The sequence below is a fragment of the Fonsecaea pedrosoi genome, assembly GCF_000835455.1.
Source record: "Fonsecaea pedrosoi CBS 271.37 unplaced genomic scaffold supercont1.3, whole genome shotgun sequence".
NCBI classification, from domain to species: domain Eukaryota; kingdom Fungi; phylum Ascomycota; class Eurotiomycetes; order Chaetothyriales; family Herpotrichiellaceae; genus Fonsecaea; species Fonsecaea pedrosoi.
Window position 1 is genome coordinate 2,235,469 of NW_013550613.1, and position 14,978 is coordinate 2,250,446.

The window sequence follows — 14,978 nt, forward strand, 5'->3', positions numbered from 1 at the left end:
TGTCAGGTTTTCCACGAGTACAGGCCTTCTGGCACGTTTTCGACAAGGCATGGGCGCGCATCTCCAAATATAGTCCCGCCACTTACCCTCGCTGCCTCCATCACCCTTGCCAGCACCCAGCAGGATGGAGTCTAAGAAAGTCCCCAGTGGTCCCCGCCGCTCCACGGTCACGGAATTCTGGGGTGTGAGCGGAGAAAAGAGCCTCCAATGGACAAGAGTTTTGGAGGCTTGTGGAGAAAAGCTTGTGCAGATTGAGTATCAGTCGTACGTGGGATACACATCATTATCTCCCCGAGACAAGCCATCCACAGTCACTCTGGACCTCAAATTGGTTGCCCTCACAACAGCCCCATGCAGGCCAAGACGGTCATGGACCGTCTGCAATGATGTTGTCCTCAACGAGCCCCATCTTCCCATTCCAACGTGCCGAATAAGGCGATTGTGATACATGGCAATCAGCATCCCAGGTCAGGAGGTCTGGAAACCAACCCACTTCCCCACACGAGTCTCCCATGTCACAGTCAGGATTCATGCAACTACCGAGCACACTGATCCCCACGTTCATTACTTGCCTAGGCAGGTGCAAATCCCGCGTTGGGTTCCAGGGTTCATATCTTCGCCATGGGCAGGGAAGGGCAGCAGGTTATGATTTGCCTTCTTACTGAACCGCATTCCTGGCTCAGTCGACTGTTGAAATTGACGCCGTTCTTGCTGTTTAATTCGCATGTACTTGTTGCATACGGCCCTTGTACAACGATTTGGATTCTCTCTCGAATAAGGCAGAGGTTATGAATATGGAGCAGGACAAATGGTCGTCTGAAGGAGCCGTTGTCGACATTGACGGTGCTAAAAGGGTCGAGGTGGACGAGAGAGAAGAAACGGCAGGCCAGAAACTCGACAAACGGGGTCTTCCTCTGATACCACAGCCAACAGATCGCAAAGATGATCCTCTTGTACGTGAGGCGCTGGCGAGGGCTTTGGCGTGAACAGAACTTGTACTGACTGGCTCCAGAATTGGTCACCGATGCTCAAATTATTCGTCCTGTTACAAGTCAGTTTCCTCGCATTCCTCGGACCTATGGCTGGCGCAATTGTCAACCCGGCTTTCGTGCCATTGAGCAAGCAATTCAACATCACTATCGTCGAAGCCTCGTACGAACTTACCGTTTACATTGTCGCCGCGGGAGTAGGGCCCATATTCACTGTGCCACTAGCCAATGTCTATGGCCGAAGACCTGTTTACATTCTTGGCAACCTCCTGGCCGCCGTCACCAATATCGCTGCGGGCTACTGCAACACCTGGGCTGGGATCATGGTGACTCGCGTGTTCAATGGCATTGGTGCCGGTTCTCCAGGTGCCATAGGAGCAGCAACAGTTTGCGACATGTATTTCCTGCATGAACGTGGCTTTTACATGGGCATCTTCACGTTTCTTCTCACCAATGGGCCTCATGCTGCGTCCTTATTCGGTGGCTTCATTGCCCAGAGTCTAGGCTGGAGATGGTGCTTTTTGATCCCTGTGAGTTGATCGAGATGCCAACCATCTAGGGCTGTTTTGCTGACCGGAAGGTTCTCCTATAGGGCTATATCCAGCTCGGCACTTTCGTCTTTACACTGTTTTTCCTACCAGAAACAATCTATTCTCGCCGGTCGACCTCGATTAACCGACCTGAACGTTCTTTTGTGGATCTGTTGCTCTTCAGACATTCCGGCTTGCAGGACCGCAAACTCCGGTTCGGAGATTTCCTGAGGCCGTTTTACATGTTGAAGTATCTCTCGATCGTGATTCCCGGTTTTTACTACATGACCGCATTTGGGTTTGGCTCGGTGTTGTTCGCAGCGACCGGATCAAGCCTGTTTCGGACAGTATATCACTTCGACGTTGCGCAGACTGGCATGCTGCTCAGCATTCCGCTCCTTATCGGCTGTTTGCTCGGCGAAATGAGTGCTGGGTGGCTCACTGACTACATGGTTTATCGCTACGCCAAACATCACGGAGGGCGACGGGAGCCAGAGCCCCGTATCAATGCGGTGGTATTGGCAGTCTTGTGCCCGATCGGAATCATCATCGATGGCATTTGTCTGACGCACTACAAAACCGTCCCTTGGGTGGGTGCAGCATTCGGCATGGGCATTGCGAACTTTGGCCTCCAAATCGCGACTACAGTCACCTACAGCTACTGCACAGATGTATGCGGCCCACCCCTCGCCTATGCTACTTTTATGTGTCAATTGGCGCTGACTCGCAATAGTGTTACAAGCCGCAGAGTTCCGAGATATCCAGCCTCCTCAACGTGTTTCGCAATGTCTTCTCCATGACCATCTCCTTTTATGCGTGAGTATCCCAGCCTCTCTCGCTCCCGGCCCCGATGGAATCCGGATGGCATTTAGTTTTCTTGGGCTAACCCCATCTTAAATTACCGAAACAGGATCCCATTAGGCGAGCAGATCGAGTATCAGTACGCATGGCTGACCTTTGCCATGATCCACATCGTTTTCCTGGTCCCAATGGTCATGCTCCGGTTCAAGGGCATCCAGTGGAGGAACAGCGCGTGGCAAAAGCCACCGACCTTCCATAACGACATCTAGACCCAGGATTGCCTCCCTGATCTCTTGCCGAGACATAAGGGGCCACAGCAGTCTCCATCGTCCCTACCTTCCACCTTACGGAAGGGATGAAAAGGCACCTGGTATCTGTGTGACTGATGGGAGTCCAGCGGGACATTTCATACAGCCGAGAGAGGCAGAGAACCAGCCAGACTAGCCAACGTATTCAAGTAAAAGCCAGAACAATGAGGGAGCATCCCGTCCGAACAGATCAATCTACTTGTGATATCACGTGGTATTCATCCAAAGTCTTGGCATTAAATGCCCTCCCAAGCTTGCCTTTTGCTTGCTCTTCTCTTCTTTTCCGAGGATCTTGTTCGCCATTTTCTTCCCGGGAACCGTTGATCGAGCAGGGTTTTCATCGCCCTTTGTCGCCTCTAGACTGTTATCAAACCTCTTCGCTTCGAACCCCCCGAAGTCTTGTATGCAAACCCATGAAGGCTGCTGATGGCGTCATCCTGACGCCGGAAAGGTGATTTGCCTCCACTGTCGTTTCGTTCTGAGCATTTTCTGTTACCCAGGATGGTCAAGAATCCTAAGAAATAGCCTGTTTGCTCGGCATTTGGCTCCTCGGATCGAATGGATCACCTCAGAGATGGCCAGGCCCGTGGCTTTGGAGACGCAAGAGCATGCCGTTAACATGCATGTGTCGTCCTGCGACTACACGGGACCGCTAATCGTTCCAGATCACCCCTGAAGGTTTGCAACGCTCTTCCAAGCTAAAAGGCTGGGTCCTAGATTAACAACATGCCAAATCCTACTGGTGTGAAGTCCTGCCATCTGTTCTGCATCACGGAATGATCCGCGAAGATGTCGTGCTAAACTGCTTGATTTGCGAGTATTGCAATATGTACGGCGTGGATGTCGCAATACGGCCAAGAGCGGTCCTATCGAACAAGCTATCTACAAGCCTGGCAAGGGAGTGCTGCTGATAGATCATGTCCCGATGTGTTTAAATACCCCTGGCACCTCTGCTATCATGGGTGTGAAACCAATAGAGACATCAACAGATCCAATTTTCGAAACATGGCGACCGTTTTCGTTCGACCGGTCCTGAATGAAAAGGAGGAAACCATTGTGGTAAACCGAGTCCTCAATGGAAGCCCCTCTGATTCAAAGGAAAGCATTCCCTCCACTCCAGCCGGTACTCTCGAGCTGGGGGTGCCTGCCAACGAGAAGAAATTCTGGTGGCAGAGAGGCCGTGGGTACAACCCTGATGCCATCGCGACCCTCCCGTCCGTGTTCGATGACCCTGAAACGGCCAAACACTATCAGCCTCGCGACGATTGGGAGAATCTCCGACGATTTGATCCTTCGGCGAGATGGACATGGCGCGAGGAATACTCCCTGATACGGAAAATCGACTTCAAAATCATGATCTTTGCTTGCGTCATGTTCATGTCCTTGGAGCTGGACCGTTCAAACTTGACCCAAGCCGTCACGGACAACTTCCTTGGTGACCTTGGAATGGACACAAATGGTTCGTGATGTCCAGCCACTTTCCTGGGTAATGAGGACCTTGGCTGATAGCATACAGACTACAACTGGGGAAACACCGTCTTCAAACTCAGCTTCCTTTGCGCCGAGCTCCCTTCTCAACTGGTTTCCAAGTGGATGGGCCCCGATCGCTGGATTCCTACCCAGATGGTGCTTTGGTCTCTTGTTGCCGGCTCACAGTTCTGGCTTTCTGGTCGAGCCAGTTTTCTCACTTGCAGGGCCCTACTTGCCCTTCTGCAGGGTGGCTTCATCCCCGATGTATGTCAAGACGCCTGTCAATTTCGTCTCTAAGAAATAGAGGCTGATGTTTTGTCCAGATGATCCTGTACCTCTCATACTTCTACAAGCATGGTGAACTTTCTCTCAGACTCGGCTTCTGGTGGACAGCCATGTCGATAGCCGATATCATTGCCAGTTTCTTAGGGGCAGGCTTGCTTCGCATGCGAGGGCACCTTGGCTACGCCGGGTGGCGATGGCTTTTCTTGATCGAGGTAACAATACCCCATAGACATAACATGTGGCTTGTGCTAACGAAATCAAAGGGTCTTCTGACTCTTGTTCTTGGATTGGTTGCATTCATGTTGATGCCGCCTGGCCCTTGTCAAACTGCCAACTGGGCAAGAGGGAAGAAGGGGTGGTTTACAGAACGGTGAGTACCAAACTAACTAACCGAGAAGTCCTAAGCTGATGGGACGGTAGCGAGGAGACCATCATGGTCAATAGGATCATCAGAGAAGATCCCAGCAAGAGTACAATGCACAACAGACAGCCCATCACCCCGAAGCTGCTTTGGCACAGTTTGACAGATTATGATCTATGGCCTCTGTATATAATTGGGTTGACCTTCCAAACTCCGATGAGTAAGTTCCCTTCGTCGTCGATCAGAACCTGTTACTAACAAGTCAGCGACACCTACTCAATACTTGACCCTGTCACTCAAACAGTTGGGATTCGGCACCATCAAGACGAACTTGCTGGTGGTCCCTTCTGTCGTCGGGCACATCTTGACAATGCTCCTCTTCACCTACCTTGCAGAAATCGTGGGCCAGCTGTGGATCTTTGGCCTGCTCGCGCAAGTATGGGCTCTCCCCTTCCTGTCCTACATCTACGCGATCGACATCAACTCGATCAATAGATGGACGGCATTCGGGATCATGACTGTCCTCCTTGCGTATCCTAGCACGCATGCCATCCAGGTCGGATGGAACTCGAGGAATTCCAACTCGGTTCGAAGCCGGACTGTGAGTGCTGCGCTGTACAACATGGGATGCCAGACCTCTGGCATCATTGCCAGCAATATCTACCGGGAAGGTGAGTCTCGAGATTCCCGAGTGATGCTTGTGTGATTCTAAATGCTGACCGTTCACCTTCCCAGATGATCGACCACGCTATCGACGCGGAAATCGAGTCCTTGTCTCGCTGTGCGCGGTGAACATAGGCATCTATATTTTTGCAAAAGTCTACTACGTCGTACGCAACAAGCGCCGGGATCGGATCTGGAACGCCATGACGGAGGAGCAGCGTGCTGAGTATCTTGCCACGACCACTGACAAGGGCAACAAGCGTTTGGACTTCCGCTTTGCTAGCTGAGAGCGGAAGAACCCTGACAGGCACGACGACGGATTAGCATTGGCGTGCGGATACATAGAGAGATGGAGGAGCTGCAGAATCTGTGGACCGGGATCGATGATTGAGGTTAGCCCGTGTTGGACGTACACGAGTGTTTTGCTGCAATGTGTTTAGAGCCATGTAGACTCGTTGATAAGGGAGAGTAGACGAATAGAATGTGACGGTTGCGCAGGTATCTGGACCACTCATTTCCCTCATCAACCTCTTCTCTTCTTGCCGTCTGGTAGTCATTTCCATACGCAATACACTATAATCCCACGACATCTGCAATCTAAGGCCTATGATGAGGGAGACAGATGAAAGCGCCAACCATGATTCGTCGATGGCGAACCACAGACCAAGAAAACCAAGCGCCGTCACTATCGAAACTATCAAACTATCAACCGACAACCCTGTATGAACTGAACCTCTCAGCATTCACTGCTTTCGCCCCGCCGATCCCTCCTCCTCCTCCTCCGCCCCCGCCTGCTCCTCCTGCGATGCGATGTGAAGAGAATGGCACCATAGTTCAAGTTTGGCACAGCACATGCTTCCTGCGCCCCAACCGCCCAAAGCCCGCTCGAAACCCATCTCCAGATCTCGTCCCATTGCGCCATTCTGAGGAGATATTCTGTCTTTTTCATCAATCCCCCCTCTTGGTGGTGCAATACACTGCCCAGCTGACGAGATGCCTGGCCAATACTGGACCCCCCCGCATTCGCAACAGTCGGTTTTAACGGTTCGTGCCATCGCGCCATGGATATCCAAAATGATGTGAAGTGTCCCTTTCCCTTCCTCTCTACTGGACACCGGATGCCGGCTCGCTTGATGTGTTGTTCGGAAAGGGGGGCGGAGGGGGGCCCAGCCCAGCCCAGCCCGGTCCCAGTCCGGCCCCTTCTCGTGCGAGACTGGAGGCTTTGGCGCTACAGTGTTGGTGTATCTCGGCGAAAAGAAGGAACAAAACGTGAGAAGAGAACCGAATCTCGACACGATATGGGTTTCTGGTGACCATTTCCCGATGAACACTTGCCATTCGTCTGCGTCGTCCCCCAATCCCGGTATGTTCGGTTCGTTTGTGGACTTGGAGACGATAAGCAGCAAATTTCACAATATCGAGAGCATATCGCATTATTCTTCCCTCACCCAATCACTTACTCCTTGGAAAGGCCTGAAGCGAGGATGAAAGAGGGACGCGGCTCAGACGGCATATCGGCACGCTCAAGGGCTCTACAAGGAGAAGTTCTGTGAGAAGACTGCATTATCCAGGCCTGGGTTCTCGTGTATATGAGGACAGGGTATTTCCTCCTTCTAGGACCCTTGTTCTCTACTTCCCAATCCTCAAGTCCCTTGTCCCCGAGCATCCTTCCTGACCGGGAAAGAAAGAAAGACCATCTGAAAGAGACATACCGTGTATAGAAGATCATCTTTCTTGTTGACCTGACACCTTCCAAACATGGCACCTCCAGCAGCCGACGTTGATCTCTTCACGCACACGAGTTCTGGGCCCATCCCAGTCACCAAAGTCAACGCCCAAAGCAAGCTCAAGGAGCCGCTCAAGTACTCGGGCTCGTTGGACCAATACAAATCGTTCGATGTCACAAAGGTCATTGGCAGGGAGTTCCCAGACTTGCAACTCAGCCAGATCTTGAACGACGACACAAAGATCCGTGACTTGGCCATCCTAGGTTTGTTCCCCGAGAGCTTCCCCCACTGAGCCAGTACATACTAATGGGCCTGGCCGCAGTGTCCCAGCGTGGTGTCGTCTTCTTCCGCAACCAGGACCTCAACATCGACGATCAGAAGGTCTTGGGCCAGAAACTCGGAGAGCTCACGGGAAAGCCGGAGACGTCCAAGGTATGAATGACAACCACGCCGTTATTGCCGACCTGCTCTAAAAACCTCGTCGGTGATGTATGTTCCTTGAGCTAACGTCGACAATAACAGCTCCATCGTCATGCTCTGAGCAACAGCAAGCGTGGCATCGCCGTGGACGAGAATGGCAAACTGGACGACGAAGTCTCAGTCATTTCTTCCGAGCAAAACCGCAAGTTCTACAAGGACCGCTTCACCGCCAAGTCCAAGGTGCTCGCCAGCGAAGGATGGCATGCCGAGTAAGTCTACACCGTCCTTGAGGTGCTCTCTTGGGGGGAAAAGTTCCATGACTAACCCGTCCTTAGCATCACCTTTGAGCGCATCCCATCGGACTACGCCATCCTCAAGATCATCAAGAAGCCCGAAGACGCCGGCGGCGACACGCTGTGGGCGTCGGGCTACGAGGCGTACGACCGCTTATCACCCGAGTTCCAGAAGCTGGCCGAAGGGTTGACGGCGACGCACCACCAGCCCAACTTTGTCAAGGTGGCTAAGGAGTTTGGCGAGGACCTGATTGAGCAGGACCGCGGCGCGCCCGAGAACACGGGTCTCGACTTTACCGCGTCCCAGTAAGTTCCTCATCCCCAATCAACAAATCACCATTGTGTATGTCCCTCTTTGGCTAAACTTGTCCACAGCCCCGTGGTGCGCACCAACCCCGTGACAGGATGGAAGAGCCTTTTCGGCGCGGGCCACCAGATCGAGCATGGGTGGATCGACAAGGTGACGCCGCGCGAGAGCGAGATCCTCAAGGCCTACTTCCTGCAGCTCATCACCGACAACCACGACCTGCAGGTGCGCTTCCGCTGGAACGAGAACGACCTGGCCATCTGGGACAACCGCTCCGTCTTCCACACCGCCACAAACGACTACGAGGGCAAGCGCCAGGGCAACCGCGTCGTCTCCCTCGGCGAGCGGCCCTACTTTGACCCCAACTCGGTTTCGCGCCGACAGGCCTTGGGTATTTAGAAAGGAAAATCCCGCCTAGAAATAGGGGAACAAAAGGGTGTGGGGAGGGCTGAGGGAGATCCCAAGACATGACATGACAAGCCAAGATAAGATATGCACTGACTACAATCTCTGCCAAAGAGACAAGCAGATGTCGTATGTCAGATCGAGTCGTGTCGTGTCGTGCCCTGTTGATCTCTCGATTCGCAGTCAACAATAGAAGCAAGCGGATAGGTGTAGATATGTACCTCGTACGTCGGGTAGACAGATAAAAATCATACCTCTGGCCTTCAAAAAAATGCATAGCCACCCATATATTACAGAGCACGCCATCATTTGAAACCCCCCTCCCCTTCTCCCTCATTCGCTGAGATACTTCCGATAACGCAGAAACTCAGAGCTCAGTTCTGCACTTCTATACATCTATCGTATCGATCCGCTGACGAGCGAGGGGTGCGCGTGTACCTCGTAAGAAAATACATGGTTTCCTTGTTCAATGCCGAGGGGGACGTTGGAGAAAACCACAGCTTTTGGAAGGAATATTTAGCACGGGGGAGAAAGCCTGGTGGGATGATGGGACGCAGAGCGAGAGAGAGGGAGAGAGATGTACAGCGTCTTTGCTACACATTACTGTCCAGCCCACTAGGTTCCTATACAAGGCCATACCCTCGCCCATGCATGCCATGCACGCCGTGTCACACCACACCACGTACGAGGTATACAGCCTCACAATTTGATGCTCTTGACCAAGTTGGCCTTGATGCCCGTGGCCTCGCCGCCGTAGCCACCTCGTCCTTCGCCACCCTTGTACAATTGTCGAACGGACGCCAGCTTCTTCATCTTCTCGTCAAACTTCTTGCGCTTCTTGACGCGCGGGTTGCGCACCTCCTTCTTCCGCTTGGGGGCCAGGCCTTTATTCTTCTCGATCGCGTACGTAATCTTGCGCTTGCCGTCCGGGCCAACCACCTCTTCTGCCTCCTCGCGCACCTGGCCGCCTAGGCGGGCGGCTTCGGCGTAGGCCTCTGCTCGGGCGCGCTTGGCCGCTTTCTTCTGCTGCGCGTTGGTGACCAGCATATCGTAGTACTCGTTGGCCTCGTCGTTGATTTTCCGGCCGACTTCGACGTCACTAACATCGTCGTCATCATGGTCCTGATCGTCAAGGACCTCCCGCTCGTTCGCGGTCGCACGGCCTCTCTGCTCGGCCTCGCGCATCAGCCGTTCCTGTTTATCTCGGAGGCGCTCTTTGTATGGCAGATCGTCGTCACCTCCGGCCTGTCGCGACGCCGCGCCTCGTTTGTTGGCCTTCTGCACAATCTGCGAGGTGTAGAACCTCAGAGACTTCTTGCGTCGAGCCTTCTCCGCTGCCTCCTCTTGAGTCAGGGGATCTTCGTCTCCAAAGTCGGATTCTTCTTCTTCTTCTTTCGTCGATTTCCGCAGTGACGACGATAGTAGTTCTTGCAATTCATTTTTCTTTGGTTTCTTGGCCTTTTTCGACTTCTCGATGCTCGGCTCTTGAATCTCGGGGGCGGAGGGTGGCTCCAGAGACGTCTGCTTTGTCTTTGTCTTTGACTTTGACTTCTTTTTCGCCGGTTGTCGTAAAATCTCCCTATGTACATCCTGTGACACAGCGGCTGGTGGTTCCAGTTCAACGGGTTCTATTGGCTGCAGGGATTCAGCTTCCTGCCACAGCTGGCGACAGCGGACAAGGTTCGACATCACAGGATGGTCTCGGAGCTCTGCGGGGGCCAGCGCCATGCCTGTCTTGGTGGAAGTCAGTAGAGCAAGATACATGGCCACTGCCCCGAGGTACGCAGACACGGCTCGAAATTTTGTCAGCGTGACACCGCCATCGTTTTGTCCTTCGATCTCGGCTCCTTTCTTCAGTGACCGGTACGTGTCTTGTAAGGAGAGAAAGTCTTCCGTCAGCGGCTCGAACTCTGGGTATCTCGATTTCAGGATTTTCATCCGTTCGTCGACACTCGCATCCTCAGGGATGTGGAGTTCAGGCAGTTTCTCCACCGCTGTCCGTTTCTCCTGAGACTGCTTGTTGTCGCCAACCCAAGCACTCTCGTCGAATCCAAAATCTGCCTCGGTCATGGCCTTGAGTTGTTTCAGCTGCAGCCTCCGGGCCTCTTGTTCTTCTTCCAACGCATCGGCTTCGGTCTCGATCACATCAGCATTGTAATAGTCGGCCTTGGATGTTCCCCAATTGCCATCATCTCCTTCTTCTTCCTCTCCATCATCTTCAACCTGGCCAGTACTTCCCTCGTCATCATCTTCGGACTCGTCTTCACTCGCCGGCTCCTGGTAGACCTCCTCGTCCGACGGCTCCAGGTCGCGCTCTTGGTCTTGTAGCTTCCTCCTCCTCTTCGCAGCAGGTGCTTCATCGAGCAGCACCTTGTCTCTCCCCGCGAAAAACTCGTCTTCCGAGTCGTCAAAGGTTTCTTCGGCGCCATAGCGATCATTTTGTCCCCGCAGGGCGGAGGTTTGCACCGTGCGTACAGCCTTTCTTTTTTTGGCCATCTTGACGGAGTACGCAAAGGGGGTCTTCCCTTCCACGCATCAGTAACCGTATGTAATAGGTTCCTGCTGCTCACCCATATGCTATGGCCGACAACTTGCAGATTGAAACTTTTTTTTGGAGACGCAGGCTTGGCGGCCAAAAACTGGGGTGACGTAGATGCGCCAAGCCGCACCTGGGACACCCACCCAACCTATGCCGCTTTTAAACACTACTCGCCTCTTCTTCTCATTTCTATATTGCACTTAACACCGTAAGAGAAGGGCGAGACTCTTACCCAGTATGTCGGGAGGCTCTATACTGCCTCTTATACCGAGTATTCCTACTGGCAATCTACTGGGAGTCCCTAGCAGCTAAGATACTTTCTGCGCAGGGGAATATGTGTTTTGATCCTCGAGCGACGAGAGCTGAGACCACTTCCTTCCCGAGATGGATACGCACGTCTTAGATCAATTTTCTCTGGGGACCTAATATATATCTTTTGGCGTAGAGATGTTGCTGTCGGAGACTACGGTTTGTGAGAGACCTCTGGGTGCTGAGTGGAGGAACTCAGCAAGACGCATACCTGCCTACGAATAAGTCAACCAAAGTCCCCCACCTGCCCGCTGCTTGTACAACCTGATCGGTTCGATCACCACGAGAATCATCGATTCTTTGGCTGCTGAAATTTTCCATGGCAAATGCATGGGCGACTTTCGTGCTCTGGTGTTTGAGAAATTATAGCCCAGGTGGCCAAAACTTTGTCCCATGTGTAATGACTACCATGTCTACCATTGTGTCGCCTGGTACCCTCGAGATTGATGCTCGGCTGGTTGAGATTGTCCGGGTGGTTGTACACACCCCAGGACCTGCCGGTCCGACCACTAGCGACAATCACTGGTCCATATATCTCGTTCTTGTCGGCAGTCAAGGATCGATTCGAATCAACATGAGAGCCGACCCGGGCTTCATCGACGGCATTTTGGAGTGGACACAACAGCTTTATCTGCTCAGTACCTCGGCCATTCGAAAATGGGATTTCCCGCGGGCAAAATTCTTCAGAGTTTGTGATGTTGCAAATCACATTCGTGACGCTCGTCGCTTTCGATATGACATGTCGGGCGGCGGCTCCGGATGCCGTTACTGGGTGTAAGCGCTTTACAAATCTTTCTTTGGGATCAAGGAGGCTTGTTGACATCAATAGGTGGGTGATGGTGTGTGACATGGTCGAACACGGCTGGATTACATCGACATCAACCACCATTTTATGGCCTGACCTCCATTTTCGTTATCACACAACTCAAGATCGCAAACCGCTGCCGATGGTCCAAGGCACATTTCACTGACACTCTTCTACTAAACAAAGTTCTTGACTGTTCCTCTGTTATGTTTAGACGAGACGAGAAGCCACGCTCTCTCCAAGTCGAGGGTTTCAGCGGGTATCTCCTCTCCCCCAGTTCAGCTCAATTTTGCGCGCTCTCGCTCAAATACTCCTTCAGCCAATTGGTCGGTAAAGGCGGTAATGGGGGAAGAGTCACAGGTGCAGAGCCGCGGATACCTGCACCATATAAGTCTTTGTAGTAGTTGGTTTTTGAACTAGATTATGAGATTAGTGTAGAACCAGCGAAACGGGGAATCATCCCATACAATGAGAATCGCTGATCGTTCCTCCAAGCTTTCATGATCAAACCGCATTGATAATCTTCGTCCGGCGAAATCTGGACGTTAAGCACAACCTGCCAGCTTGCTGGTTCGGGCTTAATGAGATGGGAGCACCTCTCGAACATCCGAGGGAAGAAACCGGCGGTAGCCCAGTCCAGAACACATGGCGGCTGGCCTTGAGCCCAGAGAATGTTTCGGAGGAAAAGGTCGAGATGGCATAAGACCAAGTCGGAATCCGCGAGCGTTACCCTCGAACCTGGATCCAGAAGTATCTCATTCAACCACGCTTCGAGTTCCTGAATTGTTCTGAAAGTCGGGGGTTCGGATTCACCAAAGAGGAGGGCCGTCAACGGACCGCCTCCGAGTGAACCTGGGTTTGATGATTTTATGCTTGCAAAATGGTCCAGGATGGCCGACAACTGGTGGATCTCAGAGTCGTCTGATAGGGACTCTCACTATCCCTTCCATAAACTCCATCACCAGGTATCCTCGACGATCAGAATCGTCCTGGAAGAAAGTAAACACTTTCGGGACACGCACAATCTCTCGATCGAGAAGATCATATGCTCTCTGCTGGTTCGCTGCCTCATCCTGGGTGAGACCGACGCCATACTTGACGGCAACCGTTGCACTGAGCTGGAGAACTCTGTTGCCGTACGGCGCTCCACCAATGTGCTCCTCTGGGAAAGCGGCGGTCGAACAGCGCTTGATTATTTCAGCTTGAGAGAAGGGACATCCTTCCATGGGATGGGGTATTTCAAGAACTTCTCTCGAGAAGCCTGAAGACAAATGATAGTGCCGGTTGGCTGCGCTGCTGCTTGATGAGGTAAACAAAAGATGATGTCGTTAAACATTCGGAAGGGCCATGTGCCGACCTCGGCCACTACTTCACCGAGGAGATGCACAAAGAGACACGATTTGGGAAGTCAAAATATGCTTTAAGCGGTCTTGACCCTTGACGTCGGTACCTGACGGCCCCTAAACCATTTTTCTCCGTTGCTCCCTAGCGTTTGCCCTAGAAACGCAGTCGCAATTGGAGTAAAGGAGAAACGGTCGATGAGCACCACCAGCCGCAGGTTCCATACTTCCAGTACTCCTCTATCACCGCACTCGTGATTCGAAGCTCGAAATCTCTGTGAGGGAGACCGAGTCCCTCTGATGTCTTCGGACTGGTGGTCGCAAGGAACCTCCCCGACCCTCACTGTTTCCGCCGTTATCGTCCTACTATCTACGCTGCTCGTGGCCAGAATGCTCTTCTCATCCAAAAACCACTTCCCCGTCGAGGGGCTCACGGCCGTGGTGACCGGCGGCTCCCAAGGTCTCGGACTGGCCCTCGCGCAAGAACTTTCCGCCCGGGGCGCCAACGTGGTCATCGTCGCGCAGAACGTCCCGAAACTCGAGACCGCCGTTACGACCCTCGCGAGCCGTGCCAAAAACGCCCAGTCCCAACGCTTCCTCTCTCTCTCCTTTGACCTCCGCGCCCCGGAGTCGGCACCCAGGATCTTGGAGGAAATCAAGACATGGAATAACGGGGAGGCGCCGGACTTGATCTTCTGCTGCGCGGGGCACTGTTATCCGTCGTTCTTCGCGGATGCGCCTGTGGATAAACTGAAGGACCAGATGGACACGGTCTACTGGAGCAGCGCGTGGATGGCCCATGCCGCCATCAACATGTGGAAGACACCCTCTCCAAAAGCCTCGGGTGATGAGAACAAGTCGGCATCTCGACCGAAACCGACCAGACACCTGATATTCACATGCTCTGTTCTGGCCTTGTTCCCTGTGGCAGGCTACAGCCCATATTCGCCCTGCAAAGCGGCCATGCGGGCCTTGGCCGATTCGTTGAACCAAGAGGTCGAGGTATACAACGGATCTCGCCAGAACCCGTCCTCAGGCCCTGTCCCGGACGCTGACATGAAAGTCCACATCGTGTTTCCCATGGGCATCATCTCGCCAGGGTTGGACAACGAGAACAAGATCAAACCGACTTTGACAATGCAACTCGAAAAGGACGACAAGCCGCAGCAGCCGGAGGAGATTGCCAAGATCGTGCTTCGACGTCTGGGGGCAGGCGACTTTATGATCAGCACAATGTTCCTGGGCCACTTGATGAGAGGATGTGGAATGAGCGGAAGCGTTCGCTCGAACGTGATGGACATTTTTTGGAACTGGCTGGGCTCTATCGTCATTATTTTTGTGGCTCCAGATTTCATCTCAAAGTGCAAAAATTGGGGCAAGCAGAAGGGCATGAATGCCACCACACATGCCAGTTGAGATCCGTGTG

At 53.0% G+C, this 14,978-nt stretch overlaps 7 protein-coding genes across 7 annotated transcripts; 5 read left to right on the forward strand and 2 right to left on the reverse strand.

Annotated features, from left to right (window-relative positions):
• Window positions 1-794: 794 nt before the first annotated feature.
• Z517_04719 (uncharacterized protein) lies at window positions 795-2,589 on the forward strand (the record flags this gene model as incomplete). The annotated part of the gene is made up of 5 exons (XM_013430047.1): window positions 795-953; window positions 1,013-1,519; window positions 1,582-2,190; window positions 2,253-2,335; window positions 2,430-2,589. The coding sequence occupies 5 exons, from the start codon at window positions 795-797 to the stop codon at window positions 2,587-2,589; spliced, it is 1,518 nt and encodes a 505-aa protein (XP_013285501.1).
• Window positions 2,590-3,633: 1,044 nt separating this feature from the next.
• Z517_04720 (uncharacterized protein) lies at window positions 3,634-5,694 on the forward strand (the record flags this gene model as incomplete). Its single annotated transcript, XM_013430048.1, has 7 exons — window positions 3,634-4,087; window positions 4,145-4,362; window positions 4,422-4,595; window positions 4,647-4,753; window positions 4,804-4,964; window positions 5,011-5,415; window positions 5,480-5,694. The coding sequence occupies 7 exons, from the start codon at window positions 3,634-3,636 to the stop codon at window positions 5,692-5,694; spliced, it is 1,734 nt and encodes a 577-aa protein (XP_013285502.1).
• A 1,471-nt stretch (window positions 5,695-7,165) lies between these two features.
• Window positions 7,166-8,553, forward strand: Z517_04721 (uncharacterized protein; the record flags this gene model as incomplete). Its single annotated transcript, XM_013430049.1, has 5 exons — window positions 7,166-7,397; window positions 7,457-7,566; window positions 7,657-7,823; window positions 7,890-8,153; window positions 8,223-8,553. 5 exons carry the CDS (start codon window positions 7,166-7,168, stop codon window positions 8,551-8,553), a joined length of 1,104 nt encoding a protein of 367 aa, XP_013285503.1.
• Window positions 8,554-9,258: 705 nt separating this feature from the next.
• On the reverse strand, window positions 9,259-11,055 carry Z517_04722 (uncharacterized protein; the record flags this gene model as incomplete). The annotated part of the gene is made up of 1 exon (XM_013430050.1): window positions 9,259-11,055. One exon carries the CDS (start codon window positions 11,053-11,055, stop codon window positions 9,259-9,261), a length of 1,797 nt encoding a protein of 598 aa, XP_013285504.1.
• A 761-nt stretch (window positions 11,056-11,816) lies between these two features.
• On the forward strand, window positions 11,817-12,185 carry Z517_04723 (uncharacterized protein; the record flags this gene model as incomplete). Its single annotated transcript, XM_013430051.1, has 1 exon — window positions 11,817-12,185. One exon carries the CDS (start codon window positions 11,817-11,819, stop codon window positions 12,183-12,185), a length of 369 nt encoding a protein of 122 aa, XP_013285505.1.
• Window positions 12,186-12,495: 310 nt separating this feature from the next.
• Z517_04724 (uncharacterized protein) lies at window positions 12,496-13,438 on the reverse strand (the record flags this gene model as incomplete). The annotated part of the gene is made up of 3 exons (XM_013430052.1): window positions 12,496-12,628; window positions 12,680-13,113; window positions 13,151-13,438. 3 exons carry the CDS (start codon window positions 13,436-13,438, stop codon window positions 12,496-12,498), a joined length of 855 nt encoding a protein of 284 aa, XP_013285506.1.
• A 414-nt stretch (window positions 13,439-13,852) lies between these two features.
• Z517_04725 (uncharacterized protein) lies at window positions 13,853-14,968 on the forward strand (the record flags this gene model as incomplete). Its single annotated transcript, XM_013430053.1, has 1 exon — window positions 13,853-14,968. The coding sequence occupies one exon, from the start codon at window positions 13,853-13,855 to the stop codon at window positions 14,966-14,968; it is 1,116 nt and encodes a 371-aa protein (XP_013285507.1).
• Window positions 14,969-14,978: the final 10 nt, after the last annotated feature.